Below are 18,849 nucleotides of genomic sequence, written 5' to 3'. Positions count from 1 at the left end.
GATGAGGCTGGTAATTTTGGATGGGAAGTATTATTGGATGCAGAAAAATTAGAATATTGGAGGACGCTAATTATAGGAAGGGTCCTTTATAACATAATTTTTTTGTGAGAGTAGCTTTTGAGAAAATCTTTCTTCACCTTCTTCAAAAACTTCCATATTTCAAATTTCTTACAGTTAATTTAATGAAATTTTTGCAGAACTGTATAAATTAATTTATTATTTTATTTCTATTTTGGCAACACACACTGGCACCTAAACAATGTTATTGGGCTAATGCTAGGGTTTCTATGTTTTTCATTAGCCATTTATTATCGCAGCCAAAATGTTATAGTCATAGTACTTTTTTGCGAGTTGAACTTTCGAAATTTATTTGGAATGAAGTTCTCAAACTCAATCCTGTTGTCATAGAGATTGATAATTGCACTGAATGCAGTGTAATGTTGACATAATTTGGTGAATTCATAGAATTGAAAACATAGATAGAGGGAGAATACGCAATTTTTATATGCCCCCAACATGGTTAGATTACGTTGTCAGATTGTGATCTATATCGTTATGAATGTAAATTATATTGAATGAGATATTATACCGATTTAGTTGAGTGATTCCCGATCAAATATGCAAATTTGAATATTTGGAATCCAATATTTTCGAAATTGTCGAATTTATAATAAACCGAATATTTATTATTTTCTGTATCTACCTGCTGAAATCCAAGGTTTGGCAACTTTTGCTCTCCTAGTGTCATCGGCTATTTCACGTCGTTTGGCGTGTTTGAAGTTTGTTTTCTGAATTTCTGATATATTAAGGTAGTTATTTCAATATATTTTGAGCTTATATGAAACGTTGATTCACTATGGGACATAAGAATTCCGTTATTTGTGGAGAAACTCGTGAATTGAGTGAAATATCGTATCACTGATATGTTTTTAATTCCGCGCGCTGCAGGTCAAATTTGATGGTTCATGTTGGGGACAAAATTTGCTTACTGAATATGACATATGCTCCCTCTATCTACCTTTATTACTCTGATAGTGAAATTGTGTCATATGACACGAAATGACAAAAATTGATTGGTTGTTAGAACTGTCAAAAAATGTTCACTTAATCTGATTTAGAAAAATTAATTCCAAGTAACCAACCTAACCTTACCTAACCTAACCTAACCTAACTAATTTCTCAGTAATTGGAAAATTCACCACCAATTAGATCTGTCAAAACTTGTTTGATTGAATCATCTCAAATTTCCTTGCATGTGTGAAAGCCTACGTTCATTTCTTACCATAAAAAACAAAACTGACAACTTTGTATCGTAAATATAAAAATTTTTATTATCATCACAAGAACCCCTGGAATTGGTCATTGGACAACTTCGAAACTATCCCTATATAATTTACAACTTTTGGACACAGCATTTAGTCCCGAATCTTCTTCTTGCCCATTATGGCCTTTAGAAGGAGCTCGAGCGATAAAAGTTGAAAGATTTTACGATTGAAGTTATGACGGTAAAAATGTTACTTGCATTCATCGATTCCCATATTCACTGAATAAGTGCCATGTTTACTGCTTGCAGACTCATGATGCAACTCTTTACGTCCCACTAGTAACGGTCAGTTTGACATGAACGTCATCATTATTGAGGACACTTATTTTGAGGGGTGCATTTGATGGCAAGCAAACTCCTCAATTTTTGACTAGAATGGAATTGTTGTTCGTTATGATTTTTTATGGGAATTGTTCGAACTATGACTTGATCCACGACTGCTGTGAAGTGAAACAAAATACTTTGCAAATGAGTGTACAGGGTGGGCAAATTTCAATGTTTTAGTACTACAACTTTTAAACCAGAGGAGATAGACAAATCTGATACCCCATTCTCGATCTCTTTTTCTGAGAAACTAACAAGTGTAGTATTCATTTTTGACCACCTTCTTTTGTTTTCGAGTTATAAGCGAAAATTGGAAAAATGGCGATATCGAAAAACATTTATATCTCCGCTAATACTGATGATAGAGCTTTGAAATTGAAACATTATACAGGCACTTTTTTACGTAGAATCCAGTGGCGTGCTCGTCTTTCCAAAAGGGTTTTTAATTACGAAGCTATGACCCAAAGTTATGTTTTTTGAATAGGAACACTAGATTTCTGTGCCATTTTTTGAAAGCTTAATTTTTCCTGATTTCAAAAATATATAACATCGTATGGTTTGTATTAATATGAATAATAGAAAATGGTCAAAAACCTTTTTGATCTAAAAGTCCCAATATTTCTATGGTTTCAACTGTTGATGAACACAGAAAAATTGAGATTTCTATAACAAGTGACGAGGATTTGGCTCGTGAGCTGACATGTTTAACCGAGAATAACTTTATGAGGTAGACAAAAATCGACTAATATTTCGATGGTGTTATGTTTACAAATACTTAAACTTATTGTATGACATCTATGATCTATCAATTTCGACTATCACTATATCCATCTATTGCAAAACGGCGGAAGCTAAGTTGTACACTTAATATCTACCAGATTTTAATAATAAAAATTTATTCTAATAATAATTCTGTTCCCTATTATTATTTGAAGTTCTCAAGTTTCTGTTCATTAGTTGAAAAATGATCACTGAATTCATCAATACAATGAACTTTTTCTTGAATTTATGTACACTTAAAGTTCAGTGTACCACAAAAGAATTCCACTCTGCATCATTCCAATGGAGTGGATTGGAATAGGGAGGATTCAAATTTCTCGGAAAAATAAAAAAAAAGCATTCCTTCACATTTCCCTTCAAGGTCGTCATCTTGTCAACGAACCCGAATTCCCGGGAAAGTTACAATAATATACATAATGTGAGGGTATTTTGCTCCATAAATTATAAGTATGTTGGCAAAAGTCCTCCAGTTCAACTTTCTCCGGTTGCTTTTCGCCTCAAAAATTGTTTTCTCATTGAGGATCATAATTCAGAGGGAACTTCCGAGTTTTCCTTCTCCGCTAAAGTTTAATCCAAAGTCAAGGCCATTGCTTCCTTGTTTGTTCTTTGTTCGTTATCCAGATATTTGTTTCCCAATGTTTTATTCACGGTTATGGATCTGAAGCCTCCTTCTGTGTGTTATAGGGTTTATCTACTCTACTCCTATTTAATTATGTAGTCATTATTCAACCGCTTTTGAGCAATTAATAGTATCTATTAACAAACAGCGTGAGTTATGATAACTCACTATAATAAATCGGAAAAGATGGCTCTGTGCTTCTATACTTCTGTGCTTCTATTCGATTGGCCGAAAAAGAACATTCCATTATTGTTATTGAGGGGAGGAATGTCCGAAGGAATGTCACTTTAATAATTTCGACGTTTTCAAATCAAGTTGATATCTAATTATTGTGAATGTTTTGCTAAAAACGAATAATTCAGATAGTGAAGATGAAATATTATAGGTATATACATTTCCAAAAGACAAACAGCTTATGTTTCTATACAGAATTATTTGCCCGAAAAACATATAAAGGAGTTTACAAAAATTGTCAGTATCATTGGGAGTGACGCAACAAGCCATTTCAAAATGCCTGAAAGTCATGGGAATGATTCAGAAACAAGGAAATTGTGTGCCGTACGAGTTGAAGCCAAGAGATGTTGAACTGCGTTTGTTTGCTTGTGAACAGCTACTTGCAAGGCAAAGACGGAAGGGATTTTTGCATCGCATTGTGACTGGAGACGAAAAATGGGTTCATTAGGATAATCCCAAGCGCAGAAAATCATGGGAACACCCAGGCCGTGCTTCTACATCGACGGCCAAACCGAATATTCACGGTTCCAAGGTCATTCTCAATACTTGGTGGGACCAGCTCGGCATATTGTATTATGAGTTGTTAAAACCGACTGAAACAATCACAGGCGATCGTTATCGAACGCAATTAAAGTGTTATGGCACTGTTCCGGAACGAACGCTCAAAAAGACCTACGTGAATGTGATAAGTTGCATTTATTCATCTCTTTCAATTATTCCTCCTGAAAGACCTCGACAAATCGACGCTTTCCAACATGGTGTAATTCCACAATAAGGGTCCCTTTGTGCTACTCTCCATTTAGATCGAATGGCAGCGAACATGCAAAAATGCGCTTCGGAGCTCTGGAACACCCTCTAATTAAAGACCATAAGAATTCATTACTTCAAGCTGCATTCTAGCAGTCTAGATCGTAGAAATGCATTTGCTGAAAACACTCTCCCAGCTGTATGTGGTTTCACAATATCTTTTCCAGTAAATTCACGAGGCAGATGTGATCCCAAGAGAATTATTTGTTTTCCTTCATCTCAACGTGCACTCAAAACCTACTGGATTCAATGAAGACTGGGTTTTTGGAAGGATTTCCCTGTATGGAAATGAAGGTTATGCTGATCTGTGGGCCCCTCTTTCAATCTAGCCGAGTTGAACCTTTGAGATTATTGTATTTCGGTTCATACTTTTTGTGTTTCAGGAAAGCATTTTATCGGATTTTCTGTTAGGAATACGATTTGTGTTTTGACAAAAATGGAAAGTATTGTATCTTTTTTTTTTTCGCCCCGATGTCCAATAATTTTTTCACCGCGGGATTCGTACGCTGCCCGAGAGATGAGGGAAAGTAGTGGCCAGCGATGGACAATACTTTGACTCATAAATATATGACCAGTTTTTTAAAACAAAGCCTAGAATTTTGGTGAAAATGGCGCAGGCAAAGTTGTACGCCTATGTAATTTCATGGTACTTATTTTTTAAATATTTCCGCCACAGCTACCAGTAACCTACATAGTCCATTCGATCAATCGAATTTTTCACTTTTTTATTCAATAAATCTGGCAGTATCGATTCATGGTGAATTTCCAAACCTTACTGAACAGAAATGTCAACACAGCTTGACACTCCCAACTGTCAAACCATAGACAACAACCATCGAAAATTCATATTAAAATATCCATAGAAATCAAATGAATACTCAATTGTCGAGATCAGTAGCACCACCCACACCTAGCAAAAATAGGATGTGTAACTTACAACATCCCATACATCATCCATAGAGAGAGAGATGCGGAAATATTCTCACTTTTCCCACACGAGGAATCAACATAATTTCCCCATAAACTCCCTACCCGACCGGAATATCAGTTCCAGTTTTTCTAAAGGTTAATTTACACCAGATGACGAGCAGCTGACGTGGCAGCGAACAGAGAAAAGTAATTTAGATGGACTCGTGCTGCGCCCGCCCTCAGATATTGTCTCTGACTGACGGCTTGAAGGGAAAATAAAGGAGAAAAATCCCGCAGCACATATTATTCCCGTTGGTGTGCGCTGGCCTTAACGTATAAACCGCAGGTTCGGTATGGAAGGCATGATTTATTTTTATCATAGACTGGTCGAGGAACATATCAAGTCTCAAGCTCTTGTGGTATACAGGGTTCAACAAGAAAGGCGTATATGTTGATTTTCTTTTTCTCTTTTTGAGCGCCCGTTCCCCGAACAGAGTGTTATATCATTTCTCCAATTTTGAGGTGGGTATAGACTACAATACTTACTGATGATGAATCCCTGATCGAATTCAATTCTGTGCGTTCATCAAGCCTGCCGTGAACACTATATCTCTCAAACGAAAAACCTAGAAAAGATTTTTTTTCGAATGTATTTCGTTGTTTCGGTTTTCAAGGTGTTGTAACAGCTATTTGCATAATCTACGTAGGTTTACAAGTGAAACATTTTTGTAAAAAATAGAATATGTTGAAGATACAAGAAATCTCACGATAATAAGAAATAGGAGCTCATAAAAATTCTTGTTGTTTTCATTTCTCTATGAACTTGTGGCGGCTTCTCATAAAGCTCCACATACCAACAATAAACCCAGCACTCGGTGGCCTAGAGGTTAAGACTGTAGACTCACTCACCGAGATGCGACAAGGTGCCGGGTTCGAGTACCGGCGGCTCCCGATAATAATAAATTCCCCAAGCGTATGTGACACGGCACACACAATTATACCAAAGTCACACTGATGAGTCCGTTGTGGTGTGTGTGCCAGGGACGAAACGCATAAGTAGGCATACGTGTAATCCTACATTGGTGATCCCGACGTGATGGTAATGGCCGTCTTAACGATGTGTCCTGGAAAACAGAAGATTGATGCGTAGCTCCCATATATCTGCAATTTCCAACGAAACTCTAGACGCCCATTCCCATGACGTGCAATACGTGCTCCTTGATCTGCCGCGGTATAGCAGACCTGAATAGGCGGCATTCACCGTCCGCACGATGCCGCGAGGTGCAGCTCTGATTAGGCGGCAATCACCCGGCTGCACCGATGACCTTGTAACACGTATAAGTTTCGTTCCTCCGTCACTGGGGAGGGAGTCATGTGGCGGCTTCTCAAAAAGCTCCACATACCAACAATAAACACAGCACTCGGTGGCCTAGAGGTTAAGACTGTAGACTCACTCACCGAGATGCGACAAGGTGCCGGGTTTGAGTCCCGGCGGCTCCCGATAATAACAAATTCCCCAAGCGTCTGTGACACGGCACACACAATTATACCAGAGTCACACTGATGAGTCCGGTGTGTGTGCCAGGGACGAAACGCATAAGTAGGCATACGTGAAATCCTACAAATTTCATAAAATATTTCCTGAAAAATAATTCTAAATTAGTAAAAGAATATTTCTTAAACAGTCCAGTAAAATTTCAATTGTTCGAATGATATTTACATTGAAAATAGATTAATCCTCAACACGATGCTTCGTAACAACAAAACACTCAATAACATATCGATCTCGATGCAAGTTCAATTAACAGTGCCAGTAATTCAATGCAATGAATGTTACCAACCTTGTTTATTTTATTAGGTGAAAAACTACTGGTAGTGAAATATATAATGATTTCATTATAAAATGAAATCACTTGCATTTGTACCCCCGTCATAATGATACACTTGTTTTTCATCAACCTAAAACCTACTAGAATATACCTTCCACATGCATCAGAATTGTTGGAATAAAAAACAGCGCATGGTGCTTACTACTCCTTAATTATAGTTCAGGAAAATTTCTCGAATGTGTTTTGAGAAAATAACATCATTAATTGGATGAATCATTAGATTATCGTCATTTTTATAAAGACGATCTCATGGCAACTTTCTGATTGAGTTATTTCGAAATTTCTCTCTGAAGATGTCTTACTGGAGCTTTCTATTTTTCTTGTGTTGTTTCTTGAAGTTGGGGCTGGCACAACAAAAAGAATTACGTAAGTTGTTCTGATGGTATTATTCATTTGATTTTCCAACGAAATTTTCAGCTAAATATATCGACAAATGTTCCTTAAACCACAACTTCAAAAAGTGTGTCCTTAATAGTGCTCAAAAAGCTATACCAGTGATTGTGAAAGGTGAAAAATTTCAATAGGTAAATATTTGTGAGCTCAACGTGAAATATTTCTAGGAGATCCGGAATATAACATTCCAAATATGCAACCTCTTCATGTTCCTTTCGTTGGATTGATCAACACCAATCAGCTGGTCCTAAATTTTACAGATACTCAGGTTTATGGACTCGAAAATGCAAAAATGGTGGATATTATGTGAGTTCGGTGAATTTATTGGATATTGGTTGTTAGGTTAATGAAATTGGGTAATTCATCTGAAAATTCGTTTAGCGTAATGATAATACTTTGAATTTTATGGCTAAGGTAAAATTAAGATCAAAGCAATAACTTGAAGTCAGGGGCTTGAATGCTTAAATTTGCTATAAGCAACTCGAAATTTACATAAATCTTAAATCCATAATTTAATTTTCCCTTGCAGAATGTTCACTAGGATGTATCTGTCTTAACAAAATTACTCAGTTTTTTTTTTAATATTCTGGTCAATTTTCTATGACAAAAAACAACAATTAAACGCCAACGTGTCTCTTACCATTATTCTTTATAAAATTTTCATTGCATGGTCTTTCATCTCAGAATTACCAACTGAGGACTGATTTTGGTGAAATAATTTAACAATTTCTGAACGCTGAAACATGAATGACATAAGAAATTGCAAAAAATAAAAAACAGTGTGGCCATTATTACCATCTAACATTATATCATTTCCATTACAAAAGACTATAGAATTCATTAATTTACTAATGGATATGAACCTCTAACCTCCCATAAGAGAACCTAACCTAACCTCTCATAAGAGAAGTACTGCGCTGCCCATTGCGCTGCTATTGCTGAAAATGTCTTTGAATACAAGAATAGACTACATAAGGCTTTGTTGACGTATACTCTAATTCAAATTTATATTTCAGAATTGACAAGAACAATAAGTTATCGTCAACACCTATCTTTGCAATTCCCAATGCTACACTGAAAGGAGAATATAGCATAAGTGGAACCTTGTTAGCATTGAATCTTAATGGAAAAGGACAGTATTCTGTTACATTGCGTAAGTGAAGCTTTTGATCCACTCTTTATTTATTTTACTTTCGATCAATCTAGATACAGACATTACTTTTTAGTGAATGGTGTTTACAAGTACCCACTTGTCATAGAAAAAGTGACCAAAGATGGAGTTGATTATTATCAAGCACGTGGAAAGAAGTTAATATTTGATTTTGAAGACGTAAAGTTTGACATAGGCGATTTTTTGGAAGGAGGAAATGGATTAGGTCAGTTTCACTTTGAATAAAAAATCAAAATATGAATGAATATTTTTGCAGGGAAACAAATCAACAAACTATTGACTGAAAATTGGAAAGAACTTTTGGAGGATTTCAGACCAGTGATATCTGATGTCGTTAATACTATTATACTGGATATTTTCAACAAGATAGCTCAAGATGTACCAGCGAAAAATGTTTTCCTTCCAGATTGATTATTAATATTTCAATTCCAATATTTTTGTACGAGACGTGATGTTACATAGAAACGTTAAATATGCACGTATTTTTGTCATTGATTGAAATCGGTAAGAGTAGCCTTTATATCGAAAAGAGATTCATGATAACACTACCTCAGTTAATTCTAGTATATCTTGGTACATGTGATAGCGTTGCACTGAAAATATTTCAGCCATATTATATTATAATATAATATTCCGGGCCAAATTGAAATAAGGAAGAAATTCACTCAATGGACACCACAAAGAAGTGTGAATGTTTTTCTTCTTGATTTAGTTGATAAATCCTGATTTTTGTTTCAATCTTTCTATATGAGAAGTGATGTGTTTGTATACATTGAAATGTATAGGTATTATGTTCAATATTGATTTATTTCCATGAAATGAGCATTACTCTCGAAAAACGATCACATATAGTAATACGAAATTAATAGTCATATTACATTCATATATTATTATGATACTCAAAAAATATAAATCATATTCTGTAACGATAAGTTCAATTCCATGTTTGGGGATAAAGAATAAATTCCCAAAAAAACACCACTACGCTCAAAATGATACCAATCATCCAAAAAGAGAATGGTGCTTCAACTTGCTGCAGAGCTAGTCTTCTAAGACCTATTTCTTCAACCTCAAAGTCTTGAACCTTCTGCATCAATTTGGATGCAAAACCAAATGATCTCAACTCCAAAATTCTCATTCCGAAGGATCTGGTGAAGGGTGAATTCTTACGGAATAAATAGACAGCATAGCTGAAACTTAGAGCTTCCGGTAATATAAAATATGATAAACTTTCATTATTAGGGAACAAATCTGGATTCACATGTCCTCTGACTACACCGAATGCTACCACAAATGCCGCATTGGGTTTTTGATACCAAAGAACATCTCTTAATTGGGTATGGTTGACTTCTATCAGCTGGCCTCTGAAGAGAGATGGGTTACCTGTCAAATTCGACAGGTTGAAGGAAGTGTAAACTGGTATTCTCGATCGTTTCAAATCTTCTAGATTCCTTATTCTGCGGTCATATTCAACGAATTGCATCAAATTGATCAAACGACTTTGGAATAACACGTTCAATATCAAAGATGACCAAATCCAAAACGTCACAGTAAACTTCAGTATATCTAAGTACTTGTGATAGCGTTGAACTGCAACACCTAGGAAAATACCCCAAACGTCTAAAAAAATACTTGAAACATTCCAGGGCAACTTGGTCTTTGAATAAACTATTAACTTCATGGACACCACAAGTATGCACATACTGATTAGAACGGCAAGCCAGACTCTTCTGAGGAGTATGTTGATTAGAGAATGGCTCTGGCTGATCTTATGAGGTTTAGGTAAAAGAACCTGAAGATTAGCAATATCGTTGAATTCAGAGAACTCAATACCTTCAAAGAAAGTTGTTTGGTAATGTCTAACAAAGCAGAAATCAGTTTTATTATGTAGTATATCTTGAACCGCACCTTTGTATCTTGTTGTTTTTGGTGGTTCTACAACTTGGTACGTAGCGTTCACTTGCCTCATCAAAATATTCAGGAGTGTTAAATCTCTGCCAATCCACTTATTACGTGACCACCACTTCTTATTTTTCTTGAGTAGAGGCCACTCCTCAAATAGACTGACCCTTAGTTTATATCCATACAAATTTCTGAGTTGGTTACTAAAAATCGTGGATTTATTCGGAGATACCTCATAAACCTCTTGAAGGAATGGGTTGTACCTTTTCACATGGAGCTCATCACTGAAGTAGATTATGATGACGCGATGGAGACCGTAACCCCACAAACGTCGTAGAAGAACTGGAACTTCCAGTTCTTCTTCTTCCTTGATCGGGCCGCAGATTACCAAAACAACTGGAGTGTAGACTTTGAAAGCTGCCGAAGTGAGAAGTTCCAGTAGAATTTCATCGAATCTCTTCATATTTCTGAGGAAGATGTATGTCAAACAAGGATTCATATTTTTCAGGATAAGTTCGGAAAAACCTTGCTGGAACACAATTAAAGGTACATCGATCTGTTCAGAAAAACGTCGAACCATAGCTTTGGCTTCTAGCATGTGACCTGTGATCAGGAAAGTTGTGGATTCTCCAAAAATCGTAGAATGTTTCAGATCAATTTGGATAATATATTTCATTATCGCTTCATTAACAAAGGAAAACTCTGGTATTCTGAATAGATTATTTCTACTCAGAACTGAGACGAAGAGAAATGAAAAAGCGACAGATAAGACTTTTATTATTAGAGCCATTTCGGTGGTGTTTTTCTATAACTTGCATTAGAAAACGCCTGATTTCTAGTTGCATTTTCGTTCAATGACAACATGTGAATATCAAATCGAAAGATTTATACCCCATGTTTAGCGATAATGCAACAGATATTAGAGAGTATTTAAGGGACGATCGCTCTTTTTTATTTTTGGAATCGATAACAGATTAAGGGGTAATATGTCCCGCAATATCGATTACTGTCAATTTTTTCATAACTGAAATGGTGACGAAACATCATTTAGTTATTATTATTTGGTTTTTAATGATATTTTCCAGTTTATCAATTCGTTGAATTTATCTAAAAATTTGAAATGGGAGTTATATCATATTATGATGAATATCAGACATTTGTATCATTTGAACATTTTGGTGCATCTTCATTAAACACAATTCAATTCAGTAGAAGAATTATAATTTTTGTTAATCTATAAAACTAAAACATCTTTTTGAAACTACAAAACATACACGTATTATTTTTGTCAAAAGTTTAATTTCATATTAGAATTTTGAGTAAATAATTTCATTTATTGGTAATAATGATATGACGTCTTTTCTATAAAAGCATCTACAAAATAAATTTACTATATGAAAAGATAAGTGATAGTCCGCTTTATATCTAATCTCTGATTCATGGATACTAAACAGCATTAATATGATTTCAAGCTCAACTTAAACGAAAGAAGAAAAAAAAACTTGCAGAAAAGAATTATTTTTGATCAGGTAATCAATAATACCCCAAAAAAAGAAACACTTTATCCTCCTGAAATTTAATGAGTACATTCAAGTGATCATTTCACATAATATACAAACTCTAGTGCAATATAATCTAATCTGTTGTTATGATAATATTGGGTATTATTGTTCAATATTCGCCCCAAACCAAAGCAAACAACATGATATGTTTGGATACCGAGCGTCAAAGCTGTTTCAGGAATTATCGAATCAATTTGATAAATTCTTATTAGTTTTTTCCAAATAAGCCAAAAATTTTTGGGCTGTCCTCGTAACGAAATAGAAAATAAACTTGTTTTGGTTCGAACACTGACATGTAAAGTTTTCAACCTCAAACGTTTATTTTCCATACCATCGCCATATTAATCTTGTATCGATATTATAACTTGTCATATTAGGAACCTGAAAACGTTTTATAATGATTGATCCATAAACACATAGAAAGGAATTCCTTTTAGTTCTTCTTTGCGCTTTGTTGGTAGAATAATGGAAATCAGATACTGTTTCCTATTTTATATCACAAGTTCGATAATATTTTCAGTACTAACCGCCGACATAGTCGAAGAAAAAGTACCAGAAGATCATGAACTGATGCAGAATATTGTTCAGTTCATTGTTGATCACAAAATGATAAACCTATTCCATAGATTTGGCTCAAGAGTGGTAGTTTTAGATGGAAAGATGAAAGCAACAATGATGTTTGAGATTCTCATCAAACATTTACCAGTACCAACAGTCATATTGAAAAAAAATGATGAAATTATCAACTTGAATAGGATGATTGCTCCATCCATTGCATTCATACTTCTTGAAGAAGAGAAAAAAGTTAAACATGCTATTGAACATTTACAGAACTCTAAAATGCACCAAACCAACACTCCTACTGTACTGGTCAAGCTATCTAAGGTATAAGTCATCCCAATTTTGCTGGTATTTTAGGTTTGTTTTTTCAGGTTGGAGTTTATGAGCAATTCGATGTTCTTTCCATCATGAGAACTGCATGGAGTTTGGGCCTTGTTCGATTTTTATTCATATACTACGAAACATCGATAATAGCATTATCCTATAACCCTTTTAAGGGCTCATTGGTTGATGTGTCCAATAAGACTGGCAATGATATGTTTCCTAGACATTTGAATAACTTACACAAATATTTGTGGAAAGTAAGTCTCTATGAGGAATGGCCTTTGTTGTGGAAAAAACCTGGATCACAAACTTGGATTGGAAGGGATTTTACAGCACTAAAAAACGTGGCAAGAATTATGAATGCCTCCTTTGCTGTTGTGGAACCACGCCGAAAAACAGGATATCAGGGTGCAGTGAGAGACCTACAGGAGAAGAAGGTAGATTTCTGCTTTGTCAGAAGGTTCAAAGAAGAAAAAATTAAAGGTTTTCGTTTCGTCGATACCGGTTCTTTATCTAGCCTGAATGTTATTGTTGGTAAACCAGCTCTTGAAGAATTACCTACTTCCGTTATATCAGTTTTCTCTAAGGAAGTTTGGCTGTACCTTGCTATATCCATGGTTGCTGTCATAACAATTATGAGGTTGTTAGCAAAAAATGAAAAACATTACTGCGTCTTGAATACCATTCTCGATATTTGGAGGGTTTTACTCAACCAATCGCTTCCGAAAAGTGTGTGGCCGAAATATACTACCAAGATAGTTTTGACTGCTTGGATTTGGTCCAGTCTGATCCTAACTTCATCCTTTCAATCTCGTTTTATACATCTCATGAAATATCCACATATGAAAATTGGATTTCAGTCGTTGAAAGAGCTTGAAAAGTCTAATATTCCGATCTACTCATCTTTCAATTATGTGAAAATGCAAGGAGATAGAGGTTATTTGCAACACCAAATGAATTTGGTCGAATACGAAGATATTATAAGAAGACTCGACAACCCACACTCAAACTCTGCTGTTGTGTTGCCGTTTGTTATAGTGAGAGGAAAGACAACTGCGGAGTTTCTTAGATATTTAGATTCTCGCAACAAAGAGATTTTGAAAGAAAGTTTGGTTAGAGGTTACGCTGTTTATACCTTTCCATCTTTTTCGCCATTCTACAGCGCTATTTATTTGGCAATTTTGAAACAAGCAGAATACGGATTAGCGTATAAAGTTCCAAAATCTTTGAAACATGGGCAGACACATAAGAAAGCCATTAAAACTAGTTTTAGTCTCAATATGAAGCATGTTTTAACAACCTTCTATGTCTTAGGCGTTGGTCTCATTGTGAGTCTGCTACTCTTTATTTTAGAGATTATCATTGGATCGAATGGTATTAAAAGTTGAAATAACAATATAAAAATTTATTTAAAAAATATATTATAAAATATGAATTTCATATACTGGAATACTTGTTATTTTCCTACAAGGAAATAAATTAAGGGAAATACAATACATGATATTAGATTAAGTGAGTTATACAGTATAAACTAGGTACTTAGATGAGTTCAATACGTATCGAATGGTGGAATGCCATAATTTTTGTAAATGGAGCTCCAAAATTCGGTATAGTTCCAGTTTGGATCTTTCAAATTTTTGAGGTCCTTGTCAATATTTAGATAGTTGATACTGGTTGGTTGCGCTGGTTGCCAAGTTAAGTTTTGTAGTACTGGATCAACAGTTGGAGTTGGATTGCTACAAATAGATTCATTACCAGAAGCTATTATTTGTAATAATTACTAAAACTGTTATGAATTTTACATATATTTTCACTTACTGATACTTCGCGAAATTGGTCCACATCCTGACTAATCGTTCTCTAGTAACAAGGTCACTTTCACTTGGTGAAATTTCATCAGAATGGTAGAATAAGTAAATCAGTTCATCTCCATGACAAGCTCCTGAAAAAAAAATATAATAATTCGAGAAAACCAAGGATTTTCATTTTTCCTACCTTTAACTTCCCTTTCAGATCCATCTGGTGTTATTTGTCCAACGTAATCGAATCTGTAGAAGTAGGTGGGAACGTATTTCGATATGAGTCTCACGAACTCAATTGCAGGTCTTATAAACTCATGATCAGTGATGAACTGAAAGAAACCAAATTATTGATGAGGATTTGTAAAATTTTGAGTTCCAAAATACGTGAGTTTGAAGATAATTTGTAATCAGAATGCTTAAAGTGTTCTATGGAAAAATATGATAAGCTTACCTTGACAAAATTTACATTTGAGGAAGAAATTGATTTATTTTGGAAATAGCTGCTCTGAATCATTTTTCCAATTTCGTGTAGAAGAGTCGTATTCGTATTCAAGTCAATTGGAGCTAGCCTACTTGGTTCCAAATCATAAACTTCTAGAATAATCCTTAGAGTATCGAAAACTGGAAGGATAAAAGGTTTGAATATATAAATCTAAAAACTCAAAGCAGTCATATAATCATCGACTACCCCAAGAAAATAATATTATAATAGATTATCAAATAAAGGTTGAAAAGTGATTTTTTTTTCTTACCATCCACGAACATGCTGCCCTCAGCTGAATTGACACCTGTCAGTACAGGCACTCTATTGAAGTTTCCTTCTTTCAATTTCTTGTGACTCAGTCCTGTGACTGCACCTTCCAAGACAGGTTCAATAGAGGGTGCAAACAGGAGTCCATCCAATGGATTTGACAACGCTGTGTTCTATTTTTTAGAAAAATATAAATATTTGCTCATCAGTTTTCGAGGGATTACTCACTATGAGATCAACGTTGTTAGCACCAAAAAGCAAGTCCTCGGCATCTATTTTTTGTAAGGATGCTATAAGTTCGTCAGATGTATTGTATTGAATGTTGAAATAGTTAGCAACGAGATCAGCAACAGCAGCTGGATCTTTAGTTCTAGACCATAGGTTCAAACTGTTACCACTATCCATAATAGCTGCACTGAATAAATCTAGAAAGAGGTTTTGCAGCTAGAGATGAATTCACTTCACTTCAAATTCTTGATAAGAGAAATGAAAAATTTCCTTCCTACCTCTAGATGAAGGAGTTTGCATCAGAAGTGCCACATTTGCAGCACCTGCGCTTTGACCCATGATTGTTATTTTTTTGGGATCACCACCAAACTTGGCAATATTAGATTGAGCCCATTTCAAAGCCATCATCTGATCTTTCAATGCATAGTTTCCAGGCAACACATTATCATTTCTGCTCAAGTATCCTACGTAAAAAATTGAAGAATCAATATTGAAATGCCGTGGTATGTAACAAACAAGTCCTACCAAAAACTCCAAGCCTGTAGTTCATAGAAACAAATATGACGTCTTTATCTATAAATAGATCAGGTTCACCTAGAATCATCTTTCCATTTCCTACTAAGAAGTAGCCACCATGTATCCAAAAGATAACAGGTAAAGGAACCGAAGGGTTGAGCTGGAAATAAATTGAATTTTATTTCGTTGAAAAATTAACTAACACGACTGAAACAGTAAAGCATAATAAGTGTCTACTATCACTAGTGTACTATCATTCTTCAATTAATAATATTACAGAGTTGAAAAATGTGCCATGGCTATGGCATTTCCGAAGGTTCTTGAAAAGAATATTGAAGCATGTTGTTTTGAGTTTTTACACCCAACTAGTTGATTGTGTTTGACAACTATATCTGCAGATATATCTTCGACTATTGAAACTTACACAAGGGGTGAACACGTTGAGATAAAGACAATCTTCAGACTTCGAATTCTTCTGTTCAAATGGCTGCAGACAGGACTTTGGAGGTTTGGTGCCATCAAGGATTCCACTCCATTTATTTGGATATTCTGGATTCTGGAAAATGAAAAGTTTTATTCGAGCGAAATGTTAATAATTCTTGAGATGAACTTACTTTAAATCTCAATTCTCCGACGGGTGGTTTAGCAAAGGGTATGGACTGGAAAGCATAGAAACCTTTTCCTTCAGTATCGGTGGTTTCGAAACTGCCCCTTATTTTTCCATAGGTTGTTTCCACGGTATTGTTTTTGTTCTAGAAATATGTTTATATTTGCAATTATTTCATAATCTGAGTATGATTTTTTAATTATTACTTTTGAATATTACAATTGGCCATTATGAAGCAGAAAAATTGCAATGAACAACATTGTTGGTTGTTTTAAGATCAGTACATTGTATTCAAGTTTTATATGGAAAACTTACTGATTAAAGTTGTAAAAAGAAATAAGAGAAATTACCATAGAAGCTGGGATACCTCTATTTAATATTAGCTTCAATTTTATATTCCCTAGCGTTTTTAAATGAATTATTATAATCTTTTCAATATATAATTTCATGAAGAAGGATTAAGACACTGACGTTGCTACAGTTTTTCGCAATGTTTCATGATTTGAATCAAGTGTTTGGCAAGTAAGCATTTGCCGACCTACTTTCATGGTAACATTGGTAACTGTTTTATGAAAATAATGTCAGGAATAGGCCTTTGGTATTTTCTGAAGTTATTCTGGATATAAATAATTACGTTACAAGAACCAAAGAAAATGCAAGCTGAATATCGAAAGAACATTCCTTATATTTCATTGACATATATACCTACACCCAAATATTATTAATTTCAGAAACAATAGACTAGTAGGTACCAGAATAAATGATGGGATATTTTATGAACATTTAATTCACACGAGTTCGTTGAATAAAACATGAAGAAAAAACTATTTACATAATGTAATAAAGTCCAAAAAATATTAAACATTTCAACTGCATCCTACTATGACGAACAATATTAATTTGTATATTTAGAAAAAAATTCTATGGAAGGACATAGATAATAATATGAATCTACTCTGGACTTTGTAATGGATATTCTGATTACTCACCTCCTCATCTATAACACAATTGACACTGTCTCCTAGATAACGACTTCGTGCCGAACTGACCAAAAAAAATAATATGCAAGTTATAGCTCTCATCTCGATTAAAACTGAATGATATTCTGAGATCGGCCACTCTTTAAATAGGGAAGTTTACTGGATATATCGATAAGAAAAAACATCAATATATTATTGAAATGTGACAAATATCTATGCACGATATTATAGCCATGTTTATGTTTTGATTTTGCGATCACCTACTTCAGATTTTTATCATTTTGGTCAAAGTAATCTGGAAATATTATAATAGTTATCTTTACGCAATTTTTCATGTTGTAAATGTATTTATTAAATAAATTGTGTTGATTTCAAGGATAATCGATATAAGGTCAAATCTTAATTTTTATAGTTCATAGTTTCACATAGTTTTAAATTTGAATTTTGATAATTCTAACATTGTGATGTTTTTCTTTTATTTTTTAGGATAGTCCCTTTCTTGTTTTTTTTTTATTGAGATTTGTATTGTACATTAATATTCTTATTTCCAGATCTTATTCAGTTCTATTCACAAAGAATTTTATTGATGAAAATTCGATGGGAAAACATATCTGTTATGAAATAATTATCCTTAAACTTTCATTAATTATAAAATAACAAGCAGTTCTCTTTTCTGATAGACCTTCATGTCTTTAGATAAAGATCGTTTTATTGAACCGAATCTTTGTGTGAAATTTGCAAAGTTATTTACAGGTGTAGTTGTTTATTCGAAGATAAAAGTTGGCGAAATATTTGTTAATACTCAGAGATAAAATAACTATTGCAATTGTGATCCTAGATCCGGAACTCTGATTGGACTACCAATGTCGAAAATTTTTGATATGCTTAGATGAGAATCTAATGAATCTGTCGAAATTTTGGATTTAATGTTGACCATGAATGCTCAAGTTGTTTTCCTTTGAAGGCATTGTGATCATCTATTGACATTCATCATCAGAGATAGGAAAATTTAGCATTCCTATTTCCTTAAAATTCTCGCAAATCATTCGATTATAATATTTAGATGCTTAAGGAAATTTGTTCTAATCGTTTATAATCGAATAATTATTTTGCCCTATCGTTTCAGAAAATAGGTATAATTTTTCTAAAAATATTTGGATTGTGGG

At 34.3% G+C, this 18,849-nt stretch overlaps 3 protein-coding genes across 3 annotated transcripts; 2 read left to right on the top strand and 1 right to left on the bottom strand.

Moving 5' to 3' along the window:
- Positions 1 to 7,034: 7,034 nt before the first annotated feature.
- On the top strand, positions 7,035 to 8,926 carry LOC123676105. Its single transcript, XM_045611804.1, has 6 exons — positions 7,035 to 7,252; positions 7,304 to 7,393; positions 7,447 to 7,585; positions 8,296 to 8,432; positions 8,506 to 8,655; positions 8,707 to 8,926. Exons 1-6 carry the CDS (start codon positions 7,180 to 7,182, stop codon positions 8,859 to 8,861), a joined length of 744 nt encoding a protein of 247 aa, XP_045467760.1. The 5' UTR covers positions 7,035 to 7,179; the 3' UTR covers positions 8,862 to 8,926.
- A 144-nt stretch (positions 8,927 to 9,070) lies between these two features.
- Positions 9,071 to 14,335, top strand: LOC123676103. The gene is made up of 2 exons (XM_045611801.1): positions 9,071 to 12,799; positions 12,847 to 14,335. Exons 1-2 carry the CDS (start codon positions 12,380 to 12,382, stop codon positions 14,185 to 14,187), a joined length of 1,761 nt encoding a protein of 586 aa, XP_045467757.1. The 5' UTR covers positions 9,071 to 12,379; the 3' UTR covers positions 14,188 to 14,335.
- On the bottom strand, positions 14,190 to 17,846 carry LOC123676104 (juvenile hormone esterase-like). Its single transcript, XM_045611802.1, has 11 exons — positions 17,693 to 17,846; positions 16,711 to 16,848; positions 16,521 to 16,652; positions 16,106 to 16,256; positions 15,859 to 16,044; positions 15,581 to 15,777; positions 15,354 to 15,525; positions 15,053 to 15,222; positions 14,795 to 14,930; positions 14,618 to 14,741; positions 14,190 to 14,535 (listed from the first exon to the last, which is right to left on the bottom strand). The coding sequence occupies exons 1-11, from the start codon at positions 17,783 to 17,785 to the stop codon at positions 14,349 to 14,351; spliced, it is 1,686 nt and encodes a 561-aa protein (XP_045467758.1). The 5' UTR covers positions 17,786 to 17,846; the 3' UTR covers positions 14,190 to 14,348.
- Positions 17,847 to 18,849: the final 1,003 nt, after the last annotated feature.

Source organism: Harmonia axyridis, chromosome 3, assembly GCF_914767665.1.
Source record: "Harmonia axyridis chromosome 3, icHarAxyr1.1, whole genome shotgun sequence".
NCBI classification, from domain to species: domain Eukaryota; kingdom Metazoa; phylum Arthropoda; class Insecta; order Coleoptera; family Coccinellidae; genus Harmonia; species Harmonia axyridis.
Note: the sequence above shows the minus strand (reverse complement) of the source record. Positions and strands in the feature narration are given on the sequence as shown.

Bases quoted from the DNA above. Each gene is read 5' to 3' on its own strand.
- LOC123676105 (XM_045611804.1), top strand. From the start codon at position 7,180: ATGTCTTACTGGAGCTTTCTATTTTTCTTGTGTTGTTTCTTGAAGTTG. The intron at 7,253-7,303 runs GTAAGTTGTTCT...CGAAATTTTCAG, and splicing joins GGCACAACAAAAAGAATTAC to CTAAATATATCGACAAATGT. The intron at 7,586-8,295 runs GTGAGTTCGGTG...TTTATATTTCAG, and splicing joins GCAAAAATGGTGGATATTAT to AATTGACAAGAACAATAAGT.
- LOC123676103 (XM_045611801.1), top strand. From the start codon at position 12,380: ATGGAAATCAGATACTGTTTCCTATTTTATATCACAAGTTCGATAATA. The intron at 12,800-12,846 runs GTATAAGTCATC...TTGTTTTTTCAG, and splicing joins TACTGGTCAAGCTATCTAAG to GTTGGAGTTTATGAGCAATT.
- LOC123676104 (XM_045611802.1), bottom strand. From the start codon at position 17,785: ATGAGAGCTATAACTTGCATATTATTTTTTTTGGTCAGTTCGGCACGA. The intron at 15,778-15,858 runs GTAGGAAGGAAA...ACCTCTTTCTAG, and splicing joins GCAAACTCCTTCATCTAGAG to ATTTATTCAGTGCAGCTATT. The intron at 14,931-15,052 runs GTAAGCTTATCA...GGTTTCTTTCAG, and splicing joins CAAATGTAAATTTTGTCAAG to TTCATCACTGATCATGAGTT.